Source organism: Anomaloglossus baeobatrachus, chromosome 4 (assembly GCF_048569485.1).
Source record: "Anomaloglossus baeobatrachus isolate aAnoBae1 chromosome 4, aAnoBae1.hap1, whole genome shotgun sequence".
Classification (NCBI taxonomy): Eukaryota; Metazoa; Chordata; class Amphibia; order Anura; family Aromobatidae; genus Anomaloglossus; species Anomaloglossus baeobatrachus.
The window spans coordinates 281,098,761-281,122,643 of record NC_134356.1 but is presented as its reverse complement, the minus strand read 5'-3'; the positions used below and the strand labels follow the sequence as shown (position 1 = coordinate 281,122,643).

Below are 23,883 nucleotides of genomic sequence, written 5' to 3'. Positions count from 1 at the left end.
GTGTCCACTACCCTGCTTCCTCAGGCTGGGATTATGCTAATCCTGCAGTCCAATCATTAAAGTGAATCTGTCACCACTTTGACCTATTTAAACTATTAATATGGGCATACAGGTTACAGGATGCTGAAAATACTCATACCTGTATGCCTCATAACAGATGCTTTCTTGTTTAAAAATCACCTTTTATCAATCTATGTAAATTAGTTCTTCCAGGCTATGGGGTGCTGATTGTGAAGATTTCTTGTACTGAAATTCCGGCACTTCAATTTATCCCATTCCAGTGTAGTGTCTCGCCCTCCTACGGGCATTGGCTTCATGTTTCTTCTGCGCAAGCGCCAGAACACTGCAGCAGAAGTAGCAGTGACTCCCCAGCACTTGCGCAGAAAAAATAATGAATACCCACAGGAGAGCTGCACACTACAATGGAACGTCGTAAACTGAAGTGAGCAGGCGTGGGATATCAGGGAAGAACTAGAAGTAACAGCCATACTGTGACACTGATGAGAGGCACAACCAATGCTAATGAAACAAGAAAGCAGTGCTATCTTCCAGGCAGAATCCACCCCATAGCCTGGAAGAACTCATTGACAGATTGATAAAGAAGGGAATTTTGTTTACTTACCGTAAATTCCTTTTCTTCTAGCTCCAATTGGGAGACCCAGACAGTGGGTGTATAGCTACTGCCTCTGGAGGCCGCACAAAGAACTACACTTAAAAGTGTAAGGCCCCTCCCCTTCTGGCTATACACCCTCCCGTAGGAGTACAGATTCCTCAGTTTTAGTACCAAAGCAAGAAGGAGGAAAGCCAATAACAGTTTCAAAAACAAATTCAATCCGATAACTAGATCGGAGAACTTAAGAAACAACGTGAACAACATGTGCACCCGAAAAAAACGAAACCCTAAAAACAGATAGGGCGGGTGCTGGGTCTCCCAATTGGAGCTAGAAGAAAAGGAATTTACGGTAAGTAAACAAAATTCCCTTCTTCTTTTTCGCTCCTAATTGGGAGACCCAGACAGTGGGACGTCCAAAAGCAGTCCCTGGGTGGGTAAAAAGATACCACATGAACGGGCTGTCATACAGCCTCTTCCTACAGGTGGGCCACCGCCGCCTGAAGGACCTGTCTACCTAGGCTGGCGTCTGCCGAAGCGTAGGTATGCACTTGATAGTGTTTGGTAAACGTGTGCAGACTCGACCAGGTAGCCGCCTGGCACACTTGCTGAGCCGTAGCCTGATGCCTCAACGCCCAGGACGCACCAACGGCTCTGGTAGAATGGGCCTTCAGTCCAGATGGAATCTGAAGCCCAGCAGAACGGTATGTGTGAAGAATTGGTTCCTTGATCCACCGCGCCAGGGTGGATTTGGAAGCTTGCGATCCCTTATGCTGACCAGCGACTAGGACAAAGAGCGCATCCGAACGGCGTAGAGGCGCCGTGCGAGAAATGTAAATCCTGAGTGCTCTCACCAGGTCCAACAGATGTAAACCCTTTTCAAATTGGTGAACTGGATGCGGACACAAAGATGGCAAAGTGATATCCTGATTGAGATGAAAGGAAGAAACCACCTTGGGAGAAAACTCTGGAATTGGACGCAGTACTACCTTGTCTTGGTGAAATACCAGGAAGGGAGATTTGCAAGATAACGCCGCCAGCTCGGACACTCTTCGAAGAGACGTGACCGCTACAAGAAAAACTACCTTTTGTGAAAGCCGAGAAAGGGGAACCTCTTTCAAAGGCTCGAAAGGCGGCTTTTGAAGAGCAAGGAGAACCTTGTTCAGATCCCAGGGTTCCAATGGCCGTCTGTAAGGAGGAACGATATGACAAACTCCTTGGAGAAACGTGCGTACTTTAGAAAGCTGTGCCAAGCGCTTCTGAAAGAATACGGATAACGCGGAGACTTGACCCTTAAGCGAGCTAAGGGACAAACCTTTTTCCAACCCAGACTGCAGGAAGGAAAGAAAAATTGGCAATGCAAATGGCCAGGGAGAAAACCCTTGAGCCAAGCACCACGCTAAGAATATCTTCCACGTCCTGTGATAGATCTTAGCTGAGGATGGTTTTCTAGCCTGTCTCATTGTGGCAACAACTCCCTGAGATAAACCTGAGGCCGCTAGGATCCAGGACTCAATGGCCACACAGTCAGGTTCAGGGCCGCAGAATTCAGATGGAAAAACGGCCCTTGAGACAGCAGATCTGGACGGTCTGGTAGTGCCCACGGTTGGCCTACCGTGAGATGCCACAGATCCGGGTACCACGACCTTCTTGGCCAATTTGGAGCGACGAGTATGGCTCGCTGGCAGTCGGACTTGATTTTCCGGAGAACTCTGGGTAACAATGCTAGAGGTGGGAACACATAGGGGAGTCGGAATTGCGACCAATCCTGAACCAACGCGTCTGCCGCCAGCGCTCGGTGATCGTGAGACCGTGCCATGAAAACTGGGACCTTGTTGTTGTGCCGTGACGCCATCAGATCGACGTCCGGCGACCCCCAGCGGCAACAGATCTGTTGAAACACGTCCGGGTGAAGGGACCATTCTCCTGCGTCCATGCCCTGGCGACTGAGAAAGTCTGCTTCCCAGTTTTCCACGCCTGGGATGTGAACTGCAGATATGGTGGACGCTCTGCTTTCCACCCACGTCAAAATCCGCTGGACTTCTTGAAAAGCTTGGCGACTGCGTGTTCCCCCTTGGTGGTTGATGTACGCCACCGCCGTGGAATTGTCCGACTGAATCCGAATCTGCTTGCCTTCCAGCCATTGTTGGAAGGCACGCAGGGCAAGATAGATTGCTCTGATTTCCAGAACATTGATCTGCAAGGTGGACTCTTCCTGAGTCCACGTCCCCTGAGCCCTGTGGTGGAGAAACACCGCTCCCCACCCTGATAGGCTCGCATCTGTCGTGACCACTGCCCAGGACGGGGGAAGGAACGACTTTCCCTGTGACAATGAGTTGGGGAGAAGCCACCAACGTAGAGAGTCCTTGGCAGTCTGAGAGAGGGAGACAGTCCTGTCGAGGGACGTCGATTTCCCATCCCATTGGCGCAGAATGTCCCATTGGAGAGGGCGCAGATGAAACTGCGCGAACGGGACTGCCTCCATTGCTGCTACCATCTTTCCTAGGAAATGCATGAGGCGCCTCAGTGAATGCGACTGGCTCTGAAGGAGAGATTGCACTCCAGTCCGTAGCGAGCACTGCTTGTCCAGTGGAAGCCTCACTATCGCTGATAGAGTATGAAACTCCATGCCAAGATAAGTCAGAGATTGGGTCGGGGTTAGATGAGACTTTGGAAAGTTGATAATCCACCCGAAAGTCTGGAGAGTGTCTAGCGCCACCTTCAGACTGTGTTGGCATGCTTCTTGAGAGGATGCCTTTATAAGCAGGTCGTCTAGGTACGGGATGACCGAGTGACCCTGCGAGTGCAGAACAGCTACTACTGCTGCCATGACTTTGGTGAAGACCCGGGGGGCTGTTGCCAGACCGAAGGGTAACGCTACGAACTGTAGGTGCTCGTCGTGTATGACGAAACGTAGGAAACGCTGATGCTCTGGTGCAATCGGCACGTGGAGATACGCATCTTTGATGTCTATTGATGCTAGAAAATCTCCCTGAGACATTGAGGCTATGACGGAGCGTAGGGATTCCATCCGGAACCTCCTGACTTTTACGTGTCTGTTGAGCAACTTCAGATCCAGGACGGGACGATACGATCCGTCCTTTTTTGGGACCACAAACAGATTGGAGTAAAAACCGTGACCCTGTTCCTGAAGAGGGACGGAGGTCACCACTCCTTCCGCCTTTAGAGCGGCCACCGCCTGCAACAGAGCATCGGCTCGGTCTGGTGGTGGAGAAGTTCTGAAGAAACGAGTTGGCGGACGAGAACCGAACTCTATCCTGTACCCGTGAGATAGAATATCTCTCACCCAACGGTCTTTGACATTTGCTAGCCAAATGTCGCCAAAGTGGGACAGCCTCCCACCGACCGCGGGTGTGGGCATCGGAGACCGCAAGTCAGGAGGACGTCGTTTTGGCAACGGTTCCTCCGGCTGGTCTTTTTGGGCGTGACTGAGACCTCCAAGAATTTGAACGTCTCTGGTCCTTTTGAGTCTTTTTTGACGAGGCGAATTGGGACCTGCCCTGTCCTCGAAAGGACCGATAACCAGACTGACCCCTCCTCTGTTGGGGCTTGTTTTGTCTGTGTTGCGGTAAGGAAGAGTCCTTACCCTTGGAGTGTTTGATGATTTCATCCAAACGCTCTCCAAACAATCGGTCACGAGAAAAAGGCAAATTGGTTAAGCACTTCTTGGAATGAGAATCTGCTTTCCAATGTCTCAACCACAGAGCCCTACGCAAAACAACTGAGTTGGCTGACGCCACTGCCGTGCGGCTTGTAGCGTCAAGAACAGCATTAATCGCGTACGACGCGAATGCCGCCATTTGCGAGGTCAATGGTGCTACCTGCGGGGCAAATGCACGTGTGACTGAGTCGACTCGCGCAAGCCCGGCCGTGATAGCTTGGAGTGCCCATACGGCCGCAAAAGAAGGCGCTAATGACGCTCCAATCGCTTCATAGATGGATTTCAGCCAGAGCTCCATCTGCCTGTCAGTGGCATCTTTAAGTGCCGCTCCATCTTCAACAGCAACCAAGGATCTGGCTGCAAGCCTGGAAATTGGAGGATCCACTTTTGGACACTGGGTCCAACCCTTGACCACTTCAGAGGGAAAAGGGTAGCGTGTATCTTTAAGTCGTTTAGGAAAACGCCTTTCAGGATAAGCGTGGGGTTTCTGGATTGCGTCTCTGAAGTCAGCGTGGTCCAGAAACGTGCTTAATGTACGCTTAGGGTATCTGAAATGGATTCTCTCGTGCTGCGAAGCTGACTCCTCTACAGGAGGAGCTGGTGGGGAAATATTCAACATCTTATTGATGTTAAATATAAGATCATTAACTATGGCGTCACCATCTGGTGTATCTAGATTGAGAGCGGTCCCAGGATCAGAATCCTGATCAGTTAAGTCCGCCTCATCACCCATAGATTCATCCCGCTGGGATCCAGACCATTGAGATGAATGTGAAGGCCCGTCATAACGAGCCCGCTTAGGCTGCCCGGGGCCATCGTCCGAGTCAGAGTCTTCACCCTGAGGTGTAGATGCCCGTCCCGGAGCTAGGAGCTGAGGGGGACCAGGGGGCAATACATGCACAGTATCCGTGGTCTGAAGTACAGGCCTAGCTCGCAATGTGTCAAGAATTTGTGACATAGTGAGAGACATTCTGTCAGCAAAAGCTGCAAACTCAGTCCCTGTCACCTGGACAGCATTCACAGGTGGTACACCCTGGGACACGTCCAGCAGAGGTCCCGACTGTGCAAGCGCCGCAGGTGCCGAGCACTGCACACAATGGGGGTCCGTGGAGCCTGCCGGTAGAAAAGTCCCACATGCGGTGCAGGAAGCATACAATGTCTGTGCCTTGGCACCCTTGCGTTTTACGGGCGACATGCTGCTGGCTCTCTGCATGTGAGAGAGTCTATAGCCAAAGGGCGACCAGCGCTATGCAATACCAAGTATTTGTAGCCACAAAATACTAAGGATACTACGAGCACAAGAGGGGGTGAGCCCACTGGGCTGCTTACCGCCCGCTGAACAGCGGGTAAGAGGCTGCAGAATGCCTTGTCTGGGTCTCCCCGGCTCCCCTCTGCAGCTCAGCGTGTCAGCAAGAATGGCTGCAGGCTTCTGTGGAGAGGGGCGGTCCGTGGGAGTTCCCAAACAAAAGTGCGGGAACAGTGTCCCCTCTGTGCTGACTGTGAGGGCTGGAGTATGTAAAAACGACTCCAGCCCTCAGCGCTGATGCACTGGCCAGCGTCCCGCCCCTCTCCTGACTGGCAGGTCTGTGGGCGGGAACGAACGAACGCAGGCCGCAAAAGCCGGGGACTCGAGTTATCAGCGCGGCCGCCGTAAAAGCGCGGGCCGCGCTGAAGTCCCCGGCGCACCGCAAGTGCCAGCCGCGCCGCTGTTCAAGCGGCCGGCGCGACCGAGTTCTAGCGTGGGCAGCGTCCCGCCCCTCTCCTGACTGGCAGGTCTGGGGGCGGGAACGAAAGGAAGCAGGCCGCAAAAGCCGGGGACTGTAGTTATCAGCGCGGCCGCCGTAAAAGCGCAGGCCGCGCTGAAGTCCCCGGCGCACTACAAGTGCCAGCCGCGCCGCAGTCCCAGCGGCCGGCGCGGCCTATTCCCATAAATGTGCCTGCTTCAGCAAAGCTGAATGAGGCCATGGCACAGGCGCCGCAGCGCTGATGTCCCCCGGCGCACTACAACACCCAGCATGCTGCGGTGTGAGCGCCAGATACACGGGGACACAGAGTACCTTGAGGAAGCAGGGCCATGTCCCTGATGTACTCCGCTCCATCCAGCATCTTCTCCAGGGGCTGTAGATGGAGCACGGTCTCTGTGCCTGGAGACCGGTAAATCCCACTTCACCCAGAGCCCTGTAAAAAGGGATGGGGAAGGAATCAGCATGTGGGCTCCTGCCGCCGTACCCGCAATGGGTACCTCAACCTTACAAACACCTCCGACATAAGTGGGGTGAGAAGGGAGCATGCTGGGAGTCTGTATAGACCCTCTTTTCTTCCATCCGACATAGTCAGCAGCTGCTGCTGACTAAAAACAATGGAGCTATGCGTGCGTGTCTGACCTCCTTGCGCACAAAGCTAAAACTGAGGAATCTGTACTCCTACGGGAGGGTGTATAGCCAGAAGGGGAGGGGCCTTACACTTTTAAGTGTAGTTCTTTGTGCGGCCTCCAGAGGCAGTAGCTATACACCCACTGTCTGGGTCTCCCAATTAGGAGCGAAAAAGAAAGATGATTTTTCCACAAGAGACATAAAGGTATGATTATTTTCAGCACTTTATTACCTTTATGCCCATATTAACAGTTTGAACTATTTTAAAGTGGTGACAGATTACCTTTAAAGGTTGTCTGTCCGCACAGCATGACTGCTCAAACTAAGAACAGGCACTCTGTGCACCCTTGGCATGCCCACGTATTTATGTGCACCTCTCCACCTTGTTGTTATCCATCCATCTCCACCCTTCTCTAGCTCCGTAAAGCCAAAGCTGTGAATCAAAGAGGAGGAGTGTGGAGAAAAACAAGTAGGTGGAAAGCTGCACTTAAATGTTTGTCCACACCACGATGTGCTGAGAGCCTGTCCTTGATTTGAACAGTCCCTTTAAGGCCCGTTTCACACATCCGGCATTTTACCGGATCCGGCACGCATGCAGTACAGTACATTCATTTACAGTGGAAGCGCGACACCATGCGGTTGTGTGCTTCATGCACAACCGCATTTGTCTGCTTGGTGTCGCGCTTCCACTATAAATGAATGTACTGTACTGCATGCGTGCCGGATGTGGCGAAATGCCGGATGTGGCGAAATACCGGATGTGTGAAACAGGCCCTAAGTGTCCCAAAAGACTACAAGCTAGAATGGTAAACCACAGTAAGATTAGGACAACCTAGTTTCTCCATCTTATTCATTTATGACAATTACACAGATTCTGCTATAAATGTATGCAAGGTGTCCCACCCGTGTGAGTGCTAGATGTTAAGAGACCTATCTGTACAATCTATAGATAGTAAGAAAAAGCTACTTACCTGTTCACAGTAAAAGGTTGCCGGGATGATGGTTGCTTTGGCATACATATTATGCTGGGCGAGCTTCTGTTTGGACTACCTAACCCTGAACTGCTCATGTTATTTGTCCTGCTGGGAATTCCAATGCCCTGACCAACCTGGGAGTGGTTCATCATATTCCTGGGATTCATCGGCAAGATACCCCTGAAACACATCATTAAGGGGATCAGCAAGAAGACAGGCAAGATATGGAAACTCTTAGGGGTACTTTGCACGCTGCGACATCGCTAGCATCGGCTAGCAATGCCGAGCGCTATAGTACCTGCCCCGTCGCAGATGCGATATCTTGTGATAGCTGCCGTAGTGAACATTATCACTATGGCAGCTTCACACGCACTTACCTGCCCTGAGACGTCGCTCTGGCCGGCGACCCGCCTCCTTCCTAAGGGGGCGGGTCGTGCGGCGTCACAGCGACGTCACACAGCAGGCGGCCAATAGAAGCAGAGAGGCGGTGATGAGTGGGACGTAAACATCCCGCCCACCTCCTTCCTTCCTCATTGCAGGCGGGACGCAGGTAAGGAGATGCTCCTCGCTCCTGCGGCTTCATACACAGCGATGTGTGCTGCCGCAGGAGCGAGGAACAACATCGTACCTGTCGCTGCAGCAAAATTATGGAAATGACCGACACTACACAGATCACCGATTTACGACGCTTTTGTGATTGTTTATCGGTACTTCTAGGCTTTACACGTTGCGACGTTGTTACTGGCACTGGATGTGCGTCACTTTCGATTTGACCCCGACGATATCGCAGTAGCGATGTCGCAGCGTGCAAAGTACCCCTTACTCTCTGACAAAACGGATACTTGGACTGAAATCGATATACATAGTTTAATTTTCATTCATGTGCTACTGATCACAAATTTCAAGGCAAGGAAATAAAAAGTTAAATAAAAACTGCCAAATAATGAAAACCTGTTTTGCAATTACCTGCTCGGCGATGGTGGCGTATGAAGTGACATTGTTGGTACCCCTGTTGTCGGCGTTACATGGTTTGGTAATTGAGTGCCTTGTGATAAGCTGCGGTTTAACTGAGGAGTATTGTTGCTCATCCCCCTCATTGGAAGGCCTAGTGCACCTATGGAAAATAACACTATATATAAGCACAAGCAAACATGTGTGCACCTCACAATTTATCAACAATTACATTTTATAGCTGCAAAAGGTGGATTTTAAAAAGGGGTTGTCCATAAATAAAACATTGTATTTCTCAGATCACAACATACATCACGTTTTCATTTAAACTGCGCCTGTGTCTAGATCCTGATGTTACATTGATATGGCCCAGGACCAGCCACCTAAGGGGTCCAGTGCCGCCCCTCACATACAGTGGGGAAAGTGTTTGAACGATTTTGCAAGTTTTCCCACTTACAAAGAATAGAGAGGTCTGTAATTTTTATCATAGGTACACTTCAACTGTGACAGACAGAATGCCCTCCAAAAAATCCAGATAATCACGTTGTATGATTTTTAAATAATTTGCATTTTATTACATGAAATAAGTATTTGATCACCTGACAACTAGCAAGAATTCTGCTTCTCACAGACGTGTTATTTTTTCTTTAAGGCCGGGGCCACACGGGACACTAGTGCGATGCTCGCATGACACTCTGCACCCGCTGGCAGCAGAGCAGAGTGTCATGCTAGTATCCCTGCGACTGAGGTCCGACTGTGCGAGTGGACCTCAGCTGCGGGGGCCGGGCCGGCACAGAGGAGGGGCGGGCTGGTGCTGCGGAGGGGCGGGCTGGCGCTGAGGAGGGGAGGAAGGGATTTATCTCCCTCTTCCCTCCGTAGCTGGCTATTGCGATTCTTGCTCTGCACGCACGGTACACCAGTGTACCGCGAGAGCAGTGCTATTTTTTTCTCGACCTATTCACTTGGATGGGTGCGAGAGAAAAAAGTCTCGCATTGCACCCGCAGCATGCTGCGATTGTTTTCTCGGTCCGATTAGGGCTGAGAAAATAATCGCTCATGTGCGCTGACACACAGGCTAGAATTGGTCTGAGTGGAATGCAATGTTTTATCACACTCCACTCGCACCGATTTTCTCGCCGTGTGGCTTAGGCCTAAGAAGCTCCTACTCTGTACTCATTATCTGTATTAACTTCACCTGTTGGAACCAGTTACCTGTATAAAAGACACCTGTCCACACACTCAATCACATTCCAACCTCTCCACCATGGCCAAGACCAAAGAGCTGTCTAAGGAAACCAGGGACAAAAATTGTAGACCTGCATAAGCTGGGATGAGCTACAAGACAATAGGCAAGTAGCTCAGTGAGAAGGCAACAACAATAATTAGAAAATGGAAGGAATACAAGATTACGTCAATCTTACTCGGCTTAAGGCTCCATGAAAAATCATCTTTGCCTTGAGGGGCAAGGATGATTCTAAAAAAGGTCAGGAAACAGCCCAGACCTACACAGGTGGACCTGGTCAATAACCTGAAGAGAGCATGGACCACAGTCTCAAGATTACTGTTAGTAACACACTACGCTGTCATGAATTCAAATCCAGCAGGGCACGCAAGGTCCTCCTGCTCAGGAGAGCACATGTCCAGGTCCGTTTGAAGTTTGCCAATGACCATCTGGATGATCCAGAGGAGGCATGTAGTCAGATGAGACCAAAACAAAACTTTTTGGTATCAACTCCACTTCTTCGAAGAAGAAGGATGAGTACAACCTCAAAAAAACTGTCCAAACCGTGAAACATGGGGGTGGAAATAACATACTTTGGGGAGTGCTTTTCTACAAAGGGGACAGGATGACTTCACCGTATTGAAGGGAGGATGGATGTGGTCATGTATCGCAAGATTTTGGCCAATAACCTCCTTCCTTCAGTAATAGCATTGAAGATGGGTCGTGGCTAGGTCTTCCAGCATGACAATGACCCAAAACACACAGCTACGGCAACTAAGGAGAGGCTCCGTAAAAAGCATTTCAAGGTCCTGGAGTGGCCTAGCTGGTCTACAGACCTGAACCCAATGGAAAATCTTTGGAGGAAGCTGAAACTCCCTGTTGCCTAGCAACAGCTCCAAAACCTGAAAGATCTGGAGAAGATCTGTATGGAGGAGTGGGCCAAAATTCCTGCTACACAGTGTATGCACTGTACCAAATATTAAGTTCTGTTTTTCTATTGTATCAAATACTTATTTCATGCAAAAAATGCAAAATTAATATTTAAAAATCATACAATGTGATTGTCTGTATTTTTTTTATTCTGTCTGTCACAGTTAATTGTACATACAATAGAATCACAATCTCATTTTTGCTCAGATCCCCTTGTAGAAGAGTTGAGCAAAAACGTTCCTGTGACCTAGCCCAACATCACGTTTTTTTGGCCACCAGACAGGAGCCCTGTGCACACCGCACATTTTTTTGTGTGATCCAAAATAATAAAAAATAATCCTAGAAATATGCGTAAATTTGTATTGCTCTTACCACTAGTATTTAAGTGTTTAATGACCGGTACAGCTGGAGTGAGATGCATCTGATTCATTAGGAGGCACATGCTGCCCAAAATTTGGCGCATATAACAGCCGGCATGCTCCACCGTCAATACATTTCTGAAAACATTTTCACCGCTAAAATGGCATAAATTTCACACAGGTGGGCTCAGCTACTCACCATCCCACAATTCACCACCCATTGGTGTAAAAACATAAAAAGTAAAACATTTTTTTGCACAACTCCGAGGTGCACCCATAAACATTTGAAGTCGTCTTATACCAAAAACACTCAAAAACAAGTTCTTGAACAGCGGCCAAAGAGTAATAAAGTCTGGTCTCAGGTTTATACAGTGGTGCTTAAGAGTTTCTGAATCCTTCAGAATATTCAATATTTCTGCATCAATTTGACCTGAAACTACATCAGATTTTAAAGGGAATCTGTCACCAGGTTTTTGCCACCTAATCTGAGAGCAGCATAACGTAGGGGCAGAGACCCTGATTCCCGAAATTTGTTACTTACTGGGCTTCTTAGTGTAGTTGTCATAAAAATCACTGTTTAATCAGCAGTAGGTTATCATTAGAGGACTACTTGGACTGCTGCCAGGTAGTCCAAGCTATTCATCATTTCTGTATAACTGCTAGCTCTGCAGCAGAGAAGAAGGGAATTTTGTATACTTACCGTAAATTCCTTTTCTTCTAGCTCCAATTGGGAGACCCAGCCAATTGGGTGTATAGCTACTGCCTCCGGAGGCCACACAAAGTATTACACTCAAAAGTGTAAGGCCCCTCCCCTTCTGGCTATACACCCCCAGTGGGATCACTGGCTCACCAGTTTAGTGCAAAAGCAAGAAGGAGGAAAGCCAATAACTGGTTTAAAGACCAATTCAATCCGAAGAAACATCGGAGAACTGCAACCATTCACATGAACAACATGTGTACCGAAAAAAACCCTAAGAAAACAGGGCGGGCGCTGGGTCTCCCAATTGGAGCTAGAAGAAAAGGAATTTACGGTAAGTATACAAAATTCCCTTCTTCTTTGTCGCTCCATTGGGAGACCCAGACAATTGGGATGTCCAAAAGCAGTCCCTGGGTGGGTAAAAGAATACCTCGTGGTAGGGCTGTCAAACAGCCCTTTCGTACAGGTGGGCAACCGCCGCCTGAAGGACTTGTCTACCTAGGCTGGCGTCTGCCGAAGCGTAGGTATGCACCTGATAATGCTTGGTAAAAGTGTGCAGACTCGACCAGGTAGGTGCCTGGCACACCTGCTGAGCCGTAGCCTGGTGCCGTAATGCCCAGGACTCACCCACGGCTCTGGTAGAATGGGCATTCAGCCCTGAGGGAACCGGGAGCCTAGCAGAACGGTAGGTTTCAAGAATCGGTTCCTTGATCCACCGAGTCAGGGTGGATTTGGAAGCTTGCGACCCCTTACGCTGACCAGCGACAAGGACAAAGAGTGCATCCGGGCGGCACAGGAGCGCCGTGCGGGAATGTAGATCCTGAGTGCTCTCACCAGATCCAACAGATGCAAATCCTTTTCAAATTGATGGACTGGATGAGGACACAAAGAAGGTAAGGTGATATCTTGATTGAGATGAAAGTGGGATACCACCTTAGGGAGAAAGTCCGGAATCGGACGCCGAACCCCCTTGTCCTGGTGAAGACCAGGAATGGAGATTTGCATGACAGCGCTGCTAGCTCGGACACTCTCTGAAGAGACGTGACCGCTACTAGAAAGGCCACTTTCTGTGTAAGGGAAACAACTTTCAAAAACTCGAAAGGCGGCTTCAAGAGAGTCATTAGAACCTTGTTCAGACTCCAGAGCTCTAATGGCCGCTTGTACGGAGTGATGAGAAGACAAACTCCCTGCAGGAACGTGCATACCTGCGGAAGTCGGCTAGGCGTTTCTGAAAAAATACAGATAGCGCTGAGACTTGTCCTTTAAGGGAGCTGAGAGACCAACTATTTTCCAACCAAGATTGTAGGAAGGAAGGAAAAATAGGCGATGCAAATGGCCAGGGAGAAACTCCTTGAGCAGAGCACCAAGATAAGAATATCTTCCACGATCTGTGGTAGATCTTGGCGGACGTTGGCTTCTTGGCCTGCGTCATGGTGACAACCACTCCTGAGATAATCCTGAAGACGCTAGGATCCAGGACTCAATGGCTACACCGTCATGTTCAGGGCCGCAGAGTTCAGATGGAAAAAAGGGCCCTTGAAACAGCAAGTCTGGTCGGTCTGGTAGTGGCCACGGTTGGCCTACCGTGAGGTACCACAGATCCGGGAACCCCGACCTCCTTGGCCAATCTGCGACCAATGTTGAACTGAGGCGTCCGCCGCCAGAGCTCGATGATCGTGAGACTGTGCTATGAAGCCGGAACAAAGTTGTTGTGCCGTGACGCCATTATGTCGACGTCCGGCATCCCGCAGCGGCGACAGATCTCCTGAAACCCGTCCGGGTGAAGAAACCAGTCCCCTGCGTCCATACCCTGGCGACTGAGGAAGTCTGCTTCCTAGTTTACCACGCCTGGGATGTGAACTGCGGATATGGTGGATGCCGTGTCTTCTACCCACGTTAGAATCCGCCGGACTTCCTGGAAGGCTTGCCGGCTGCGTGTTCTTCCGTGGTGGTTGATGTATGCCACCGCTGTGGAGATATCCGACTGAATTCGGATGTGCTTGCTTTTCAGCCACTGCTGGAAGGCTTGTAGGACAAGATACACTGCTCTGATTTCCAGAACATTGAGCTGAAGGGTGGACTCTTGCTGAATCCACGTACCTTGAGCCCTGTGGCGGAGAAAAAACTGCTCCCCACTCTGATAGACTCGTGCCTGTCGTAACTACCGCCCAGGATGGGGGTAGGAAGGACCTTTTTTCTGACCATGAGGTGGGAAGAAGCCACCACCGTAGAGATTCTTTGGCCGCCTGAGAAGGGGAGACGTCTGTGTCGATGGGCGTCGACTGCCCGTCTCATTGGCGGGGAATGTCCCATTGTAGTGGACGCAGATGAAACTGCGCGAAAGGGACTGCCGCCATTGCTACCATCTTACGTGAGAAGTGCATGAGGCGTCTCAATGTGTGCGACTGATCCTAAGGAGAGATTGCAGCCTTGTCTGTAGTGAACGCTGTTTGTCTAGCGGAAGCTTCACTATCGCTGAGAGAGTATGAAACTCCATGCCTAGATATGTTAGTGATTGGCCCGGGGTCGGATCTGACTTTGAAAAGTTGATGATCCACCCGAAACTCTGGAGAGTCTCCAGCGCAACGTTCGGCTGTGTTGGCATGTTCCTTAAGAGGGTGCCTTGACAAGTAGATCTCCCAAACACGGGATCACAGAGTGACCTTGAGATTGCAGGACTGGGACTACTGCTGGCATGACCTTAGCGAAGACCCGTGGGGCTATCGCCAGCCAGAAGGCAGGGTTACGAACTGAAGGTGTTCGCGTCTTATAACAAAGCGTAGAAACGCTGGAGCTCTGGATCAATCGGCACGTGGGGATAAGCATCCTTGACGTCTATCGATGTTAGGAAATTTCCTTGAAACATTGAGGCGATGACGGAGCGGGGGATTACATCCGGAACCGCCTGGTGTTCACGAGCTGGTTGAGCCGTGTTAGATCCAGAACGGGACGGAAATACTCGTCCTTTCTTGGCATCGCAAATAATTCGGAGTAAAAACCGTGACCTTGTTCCTGAAGAGGAACGGGGGTCACCACTCGTTGTGCCTTTAGAGTGCCCACCGCCTGCAGAAGAGCGTCGGCTCGGTCGGGAGGTGGAGAAGTTCTGAAGAATTGAGTTGGAGGACGAGAACTGAACTCTATCCTGTACCCGTGAGACAGAATGTCTCCCACCCAACGGTCTTTGGCCTGTGACAGCGAAATATCGCCAAGGCGGGAGAGCCTGCTACCGACCGAGGATGCGGAGAGAGGAGGCCGCAAGTCATGAGGAAGCCTCTTGGAAGTGGGTTTTCAGGCTGTCTTTTTTGGGCGTGACTGAGCCCGCCAAGAAACTGAGCTCCTCTGATCCTTTTGAGTCCTCTTTGGACGAGGAGAAATGGGACCTGCCCGAGCCTTGAAAAAACCGAAAACCCCGACTGTCCCTTGGTATGTTGGGGTTTGTTTTGTCTGGGCTGAGGTAAGGAAGAATCCTTACTCTTGAACTGTTTAATGATTACATCTCACGCACACTAAACAGTCGGTCAGCAGAACAAGGCAAACTGGTTAAGCCCTTTTTTGGAAGCAGAATCTGCCTTCCATTCAGTTAACACCCAGGCCCTGCGTAAAACCACGGAGTGAGCGGACGCCACTGCCGTACGGGTCGTAGAGTCCAGGACAGCATTAATCGCCTAAGACGCCAATGCAGACATTTGAGCGGTTAAGGATGACACTTGCGGAACAGATGTACGTGTGACCGTGTCCATCTGTGTAAGACAAGCTGAAGTAGCTTGGGGTGCCTCTACGGCTGCGAATGCTGGAGCTGACAGCGCGCCGATAGCCTCCTAGATGGATTTCGACCAGAGATCCCTCTGTCAGTCAGTGGCATCTTTAAGTGCAGCCCCATCTTCCACTGCAACTATGGATCTAGCTGCAAGCTGGAGATTGGAAGATGCCCCTTGGGACACTGGGTCCAGCCATTGCCCACGTCAGGGGGTAGGGATAACGTGTATCCTCAGCCGTTTGGGGAAGCGCTTAACTGGATAAGCGTGGTGTTCCTGGACTGCCTGTGTAAAGTCAGGGTGGTCAAGGAAAGTATTTAATTTACGCTTGGGATACGTGAATGGAATTTCTCCTGCTATGAAGCTGACTCCTCCACTGGAGGAGCTGGGGGAGAAATAACTAACATTCTATTGATGGACGCTATGAGATTATTGACTATGGCGTCACCATCAGGTGTATCCAGATTGAGAGCGGTCTCAGGATTAGATCTTGAGCAGCTATCTCCGCCACATCACACAGAGAGTCCGCTTGCTGGGACCCTGACTAGTGTGATGAAGTCGATGGCCGCTCATAGTGAGCCTCTCAGACTATCTGGGACTGTCGTCCGTGCCAGAGCCGTCACTCTGGGAAGCACATGACCCCTCGGAGCTCAAAGTTGTTCCCACTGAGGGGGACCATGGATAATGTGAACAGTGGCCATGGATTTGAGAGACTTGTCTGGACTGCAAGGCTTCTAGTATCATAGCCATAGTCTCAGAAAATCTGTCAGTAAATACTGCAGGCACCGTCCCCATGTCCTGGACGGTTAGCAGAGACTCCGTAGTATACAATGGGGGTCTATGTACACTGCCGGCCATATAGCCATACATGCTGTACCGGCTGCATAGAAAACATGTGCTTCTGCACCTCTGTTTTACACTAAGCTGTTATGTCCTCCGCACAATCAAGGAGGGTATATACAAAAATGCAGCTAAACAGTGCAATGCATAGTGAATAAACATATATGTATATGTGCACTTCGGCACTAGTGGAGTCAGCCCCACAGGTGCTGCTTAACGCCTGGTCACAGCGGTTGTGTGACTATCCGAATCCCTGCCAGGGATTCCCAAACTTGTCTCTTCTGTCGCTACAGAAAACACTGACAAGAATGGCTGCCGGCGTCCTGTGCAGAGGAAGAAGCCGTGGGCGTGCCTGAGAAAGTGCGGGAATCCGGCTTCACAGTGTACACAGTGAGAGGGGTGGAGTATGCAAAGCATACTCCAGCTCTCAGCGCTGCCGGTTTCACAGTGCATCCAGTGAGAGGGGTGGAGTATGCAAAGCATACTCCAGCTCTCAGCGCTGCCGTGCTGTGCAGCGTCACGCCCCTACCCTGACTGGCAGGTCTGTGGGCGGAAACGAAGTGAGACTAGGCCGCGCAAGCCGGGGACTCGAGTGATAAGCGCGGCCGGCATATAAGCCTTGGTCGACGCGGAAGTCCCCGGCGCACCACAAGTCCCAGCCGCGCCCGAAATAAAAATGGCAACGGCGGTTAGCGCGGTAGTCCCCTAATACACTAACACACCCAGCAAGCTGTAGTGTGCGATGGCACTAGTGCGGGCAGCGCCGCCGTCCCTGGCGCACTAACACACCCAGCAATGCTGCCGTGTGTCCGTGCGCGGTCCCCACAGGGACACAGAGTACCTTAACGTAGCAGGGCCATGTCCCTGAGGATACTCCGCTCCATGTCCAGCAGATTCCCAGGAGCTGTGGATGGAGCACGGCCTCAGTGCCTGGAGACCGATAGGATCCCACTTCACCAGAGCCCTCAGGGGGATGGGGAAGGAAAACAGCATGTGGGCTCCAGCCTCCGTACCCGCAATGGGTACCTCAACCTTAACAAACACCCGACAAGAGTGGGGTGAGAAGGGAGCATGCTGGGGGCCCTTTAGTATGGGCCCTCTTTTCTTCCATCCGATATAGTCAGCAGCTACTGCTGACTAAACAGTGGAGCTATGCGTGGATGTCTGACCTCCTTCGCACAAAGCACAAAACTGGTGAGCCAGTGATCCCACTGGGGGTGTATAGCCAGAAGGGGAGGGGCCTTACACTTTTGAGTGTAATACTTTGTGTGGCCTCCGGAGGCAGTAGCTATACACCCAATTGGCTGGGTCTCCCAATGGAGCGACAAAGAAATCATTGATTTTATCAAAGTTACCAGAAACCGCTCAGTAAGTGACATCACTGGAATCAGGGTCTCTCTCTACATTACGCTGCTCTCAGATGGGGGGAGCAAAAACCTGGTGATAAATTCCCTTTAACCCCTTCAGCCCTGGGCGCTTTCCGTTTTTTCCATTTGTTTTTTTTTTTTGCTCCCCTTCTTCCAAGAGCAGTAACTTTGTTATTTTTCCGTCAATCTTGCCATATGAGGGCTTGTTTTTTGCGGGACGAGTTGTACTTTTAAATTAAACCATAAGTTTTACCATATAGTGTACTGGAAAACAGCAAAAAAAAAAATCCAATTGTGGAAAAACTGCAATAAAAGTGTGATGGCACAATAGTTTTTGGGATAATTTATTCACGGTGTTCACTATATGGTAAAACTGGTGTGTTGTTGTGATGCCTGAGGTCAGTGCGAGTTTATAGACATCAAACATGTATAGGTTTACTTGTATCTAAGGGCTTAAAAAAAATTCACAAGCTTGTCCAATAAAAGTGGCGCACGTTTTGTGCCATTTTCCGAAACACGTAGCGTTCTCATTTTTTGGGATCTATGGCTCAGTGATTGCTTATTTTTTGCGTCTCGAGCTGACATTTTAATGGTACAATTTTTGTGCAGATGCTACGTTTTGATCGCCTGCTATTGCATTTGCGCAAAACTTGCGGCGACCAAAAAGCATAATTTTGGCATTTGGAATTTTTTTGCCGCTACGCCATTTACCAATCAGATTAATTAATTTTACATTTTGATAGATCGGGCAATTCTGAACGCGGCGATATCAAATATGTGTATATTTTTTTAACCCTTATAATTTTCAATGGGGTGAAAGGGGGGTGATTTGAACTTAAGTTTTAGTTTTTTGTTTTTTTTTTTACTAGTCCCCCTAGGAGGCTATATGGATCAACAATCCGAACGCTCTGCCTTATCTGCTGATCACAGCTACACAGCTGTAAACAGAAGATATGCTCACTTTCTGCTTCAGTCGGCTCCGGGCCAAGTGAAACCGAAAGCAATTCATGTTACCTACAGGAGTCATCACATGACCCTGTGCTACCATGGCAACCACTGAAAGTCACGTGATAACGCACGTGACTTCCGGTGGGGGCGGCAGTAAGTAAAAGTAATGGCCGCGCGCATATACATCTCGCTGCCAGACTTTGGCAGCGAGATGTAAGGGGTTAAAAGTTGCAGGTGGAAGCGATTCCACTTGTAACTTGCAGGCGTACATGTCCGCTGTTAGAAACAGCTGATATGTGCGCAGATCACCGCGACCTGCCCACGGCAGGGGGCGGGGATTAACCTCACACGATCCATGAAGGATATATCCATCATGGGTCGTGAAGGGGTTAATGGAAGTCCTAAACGTAAATGATCTAAATAAAATGAAAACAAAAATCTTAGACTTTGTTATTTTTTTTAAATGAAGAAAATAATCCAATATCACATGTCTGGTGTTTTCAATCAATGGGATGACAATCGTGTGACTGGGCGAGCTGTTGTATTTAACCCCTTCACGACCGCGGGCCGTAAAATTACGTCCTATTTTAACGTGACTTAACGACCAGGGACGTAATTTTACGGCCTAAACTTCATTTGATTGCCGTGGCCATAGCAACGGCTTTCAAATGATGTCCCCTGCTGTTTCTTACAGCAGGGGACCTTTGCTTGAGCCCAGGGGGGGCGGCATCGCCACCCCCTATCGACGATCGATGTGATCGGCTGTTAAAATCTGAACCGCCAACCACATCGATCGCACTAATTTCGGCAAAAATAATGCCCGAATTAGTGCGATCCTGTGAGATCCAGCTATGACATGCCGCAGCTGCTGCAGCATATCATAGGTGGACCTCAAACATGCCGCCCCCAGCCCCTGCAGCACTGATTGGAGCGATCGTGCTATAACGCGCAATCGCTCCAATCAGTGTGCAATGGGGCGGTCTGATCTGCCGGTGGCCGCCCTCCTCAGGCCTGTGCTGGCCTGCGAGCCCTCCCCCAACATGGCTGCAGCGTGCAGTGGCTGGTACTTGTGGTACCACGCCACCGCTGCTGCTGCCGCCGCCGTCGCTGAGGTCACGCTGCTGCTGCTGCACGTGAGTACTGTGCTCACTCTGCAGCCCGTGCGCGCTCCCGTGGTGCCCCTGCGCGCTGCCGTGTTAGCCCCTGCCCGTGCCCCCCTGCGATCTGCCCCCCCCCCCCGATATCCCGATCTGCTCCCCCCAACCCCGCTCCCCCCCCCGACATCCCGATCTGCTCCCCCCGCGATCTGACTGCCTCCCCCATTATCTCTATTCTGCTTCTGCAGCTCCCTCTCCGGTCTCCCCCTCTGCTCTCCCCCCCCCCCTCTGCTCTCAACCCCCCCTCTGCTCTCAACCCCCCCTCTGCTCTCACCCCCCCTCTCCCCCGACGTCCTCTTACCTGTCTTCACCGGCCTGATCACATCTGCGTCCATCGCTGGGTCCTTCCTGGGCATTCTGCTGATCTGCCTGCTGCTCCTGTAAAGCTGTCCATCTCTCTGCCATCTGTTCCTCTGCAGCTCTTCTGGTCAGTGATCCTCCTGCAAGTCCTCTGGGTACTGTGAGTATAACTTTTTTTTTTTTTTTCCCGTATCCCCTGTCCATTTTTACACCTCATCCGTCCGTGCGTCCCGCCAAGCGCTGATCAGGGATGCAGATAACGGATCGGCATCCCTGCTCAATTTTTGGCGTGACTTTTTTTTCCGTATCCCCGACGCTTTTTGTATCACATCCGTCCGTGCGTCCCGCCGAGCGCTGATTAGGGATGCAGATAACGGATCGGCATCCCTGCTCAATTTTTGGTGTGACTTTTTTCCGTATTTGCGACGCTTTTTGTATCGCATCCGTCCATGCGTCCCGCCGAGCGCTGATCAGGGATGCAGATAACGGATCTGAATCCGTGGTCAGTTTTTGGCGTGACTTTTTTCCGTATTTGCGATGCTTTTTGTATCGCATCCGTCCATGCGTCCCGCCGAGCGCTGATCAGGGATGCAGATAACGGATCTGCATCCGTGGTCAGTTTTTGGCGTGACTTTTTTCCGTATTTGCGACGCTTTTTGTATCGCATCCGTCCGTGCGTCCCGCCAAGCGCTGATCAGGGATGCACATAATGTATCTGCATCCATGGTCAATTTTTGGCGTGACTTTTTTTTTACGTATCCCCCGACGCTTTTTTTTATCGCATCCGACCGTGCGTCCTGCAGCGGCCTATCAGTGCACTGCGTCTGTGCGTTTGAAAAGTCAAATGGCGCTCCTTCTCTTCTGAGCCCCGCCATGTGCTCAAACAATTACTTTCCACCACATATGAGGTATCTGCGTACTCAGGAGAAATTGCACAATACGTTTTATGGTGCATTTTTTCCTGTTACCCTTGTGAAAAAAAAAGCTACCTAGTTGAAGCAACCGTTTTGTGGTAAAAAAAAATAATTTTCTTTTCACGGCTCAACGCTATAAACTTCTGTGAAGCCCCCAGGTGTTCAAAGTGCTCACCAAACATCTAGAAAAATTATTTGAGGGCTCTAGTTTCCAAAATGGGGTCACTTGTGGGGGATCTCCACTGTTTAGGCACCATAGGGGGTCTCCAAACGTGACATGGCGTCCGCTAATGATTCCAACCAATTTTGCTGTCAAATGGCGCTCCTTCTCTTCTGAGCCCTGCCATGCGCCCAAACAATTACTTTCCACCACATATGAGGTATCTGCGTACTCAGGAGAAAATGCACAATACATTTTATGGTGCATTTTTTCCTGATAGCCTTGTGAAAAAAAAAGCTACCTAGTTGAAGCAACAGTTTTGTGGTAAAAAAAAAATGTTTTCTTTTCTCGGCTCAACGTTATAAACTTCTGTGAAGCCCCCAGGTGTTCAAAGTGCTCATCAAACATCTAGAAAAAATATTTGAGGGCTCTAGTTTCCAAAATGGGGTCACTTGTGGGGGAGCTCCATTGTTTAGGCACCTCAGGGGGTCTTCAAACCTGACATGGCGTCCGCTAATTAGTGCAGCTAATTTTGCATTCAAATGGCGCTCCTTGCCTTTCGAGCACTGCCGTGTGTCCAAACATTTGATTTCCACCACATATGAGGTATCTGCGTACTCAGGAGAAAATGGACAATACATTTTATGTTGCATTTTTTCCCGATACCCTTGTGAAAAAAAAAGCTACCTAGTTGAAGCAACAGTTTTGTGGTAAAAAAATTTTTTTTTCTTTTCACGGCTCAACGTTATAAATTTCTGTGAAGCCCCCAGGTGTTCAAAGTGCTCACCAAACATCTAGAAAAAATATTTGAGGGCTCTAGTTTCCAAAATGGGGTCACTTGTGGGTGAGCTCCATTGTTTAGGCACCTCAGGGGGTCTTCAAACCCGACATGGCGTCCGCTAATTAGTGCAGCTAATTTTGCGTTCAAAAATTCAAATGGCGCTCCTTGCCTTCCGAGCACTGCAGTGTGTCCAAACATTTGATTTCCACCACATATGAGGTATCTGCGTACTCAGGAGAAAATGGACAATACATTTTATGTTGCATTTTTTCCCGATACCCTTGTGAAAAAAAAAGCTACCTAGTTGAAGCAACAGTTTTGTGGTAAAAAAATTTTTTTTTCTTTTCACGGCTCAACGTTATAAATTTCTGTGAAGCCCCCAGGTGTTCAAAGTGCTCATCAAACATCTAGAAAAAATATTTGAGGGCTCTAGTTTCCAAAATGGGGTCACTTGTGGGGGAGCTCCATTGTTTAGGCACCTCAGGGGGTCTTCAAACCAGACATGGCGTCCGCTAATGAGTGCAGCTAATTTTGTGTTCAAAAATTCAAATGGCGCTCCTTCCCTTCCGAGCTCTGCCGTGCGCCCAAACAATTGATTTTTACCCCATATGGGGTATCAGCGTACTCAGGAGAAAATGCACAATAAATTGTAGGGTGCACTTTCTCTTTTCTCCCTTGTAAAAATGAAAATTTTATGGCTAAAGTAACATTTTTGTGTTAAAAAGTAAAATTTTCATTTTTTCCTTCCACATTGCTTTGGTTCCTGTGACGCACCTAAAGGGTTAATAAACTTCTTGGATGTGGTTTTGAGCAGTGTGAGGGGTGCAGTTTTTAGAATGGGGTCACTTTTGGGTATTTTCTGTTACCTCGGCCTCTCAAAGTCACTTCAAATGTGATGTGGTCCCTAAAAAAAATATTTTGTAAATTTTGTTGGAAAAATTAGAAATTGCTGATGAACTTTGACCCCTTCTAACTTCCTAACGAAAAAAAAATTTCTTTCGAAAATTGCGCTGATGTAAAGTTGACAAGTGGGAAATGTTATTTAGTAACTATTTTGTGTGACATATCTCTCAGATTTATGGGCATAAATTTTCAAAGTTTGAAAATTGCGAAATTTTCCAAATTTTCACACAATTTCCTAAATTTTCACAAATAAACGCAAAAAGTATCGGCCTAAATTTACCACTGACATGAAGTACAATATGTCACGAAAAAACAATCTCAGAATCGCCAGGATCCGTTGAAGCGTTCCAGAGTTATAACCTGTCAAAGTGACACTGGTCAGAATTGCAAAAAATGGCCCGGTCATTAGGGTGTTTTAGTGGCCGGGGGTGAAGGGGTTAAAGGGAACCATCCAGTAGGATTTCATATATTAGGCCTTGTGCGCACATTGCGTTTTTACCCGCGGTTTTACCCACGGTTTTGCTGCAGAAATTTCTTGAGAAATGGTTGTAACCTTTCTGCAGACATTTCCCAGCAAAACCTATGGGAAAAAAAATAGCTGTGCGCACACTGCGTTTTTTTCTCAAGAACATTCTTTCTGCAGAATTTCTTGAGAAAATTTCTTGAGAAAATTAGCATGTCACTTCTTTTCTGCAGGTACCTGCGGTTTTTGCCATAGATAATGGTAAAAATCCGCAAGGACCAACTTGCGGAAAATCCGCGGCAAAAACGCGGGTGCGGTTTTACTGCGGTTTGTGCCACGGGAGCGGGATTCTTTCAGAGGGTCCTACTTTTTCTTAAGAAAAAGTCACTTTCTAGTGCGCACATAGCCTAATAAAGTAAAGCCAGTACTCTACTGATGCCAGGATGCTCAATGTAAGCATCCTTTTGAGATTGGATGTTTTATTTCACAAATATGTGC

At 49.3% G+C, this 23,883-nt stretch overlaps 1 protein-coding gene across 2 annotated transcripts in view; it reads right to left on the bottom strand.

The window, feature by feature from the left end:
• Positions 1-23,883, bottom strand: part of CNOT2 (CCR4-NOT transcription complex subunit 2) — a 182,400-nt gene that overhangs the window by 104,491 nt on the left and 54,026 nt on the right. For both annotated transcript variants that reach the window (XM_075344885.1, XM_075344886.1), the window contains exons 4-5: positions 8,605-8,752; positions 7,636-7,818 (exon numbers count right to left, since the gene is read on the bottom strand). In XM_075344885.1, the coding sequence (XP_075201000.1) occupies positions 7,636-7,818; positions 8,605-8,752 (331 nt within the window). The remainder of the gene's footprint in view (positions 1-7,635; positions 7,819-8,604; positions 8,753-23,883) is intronic.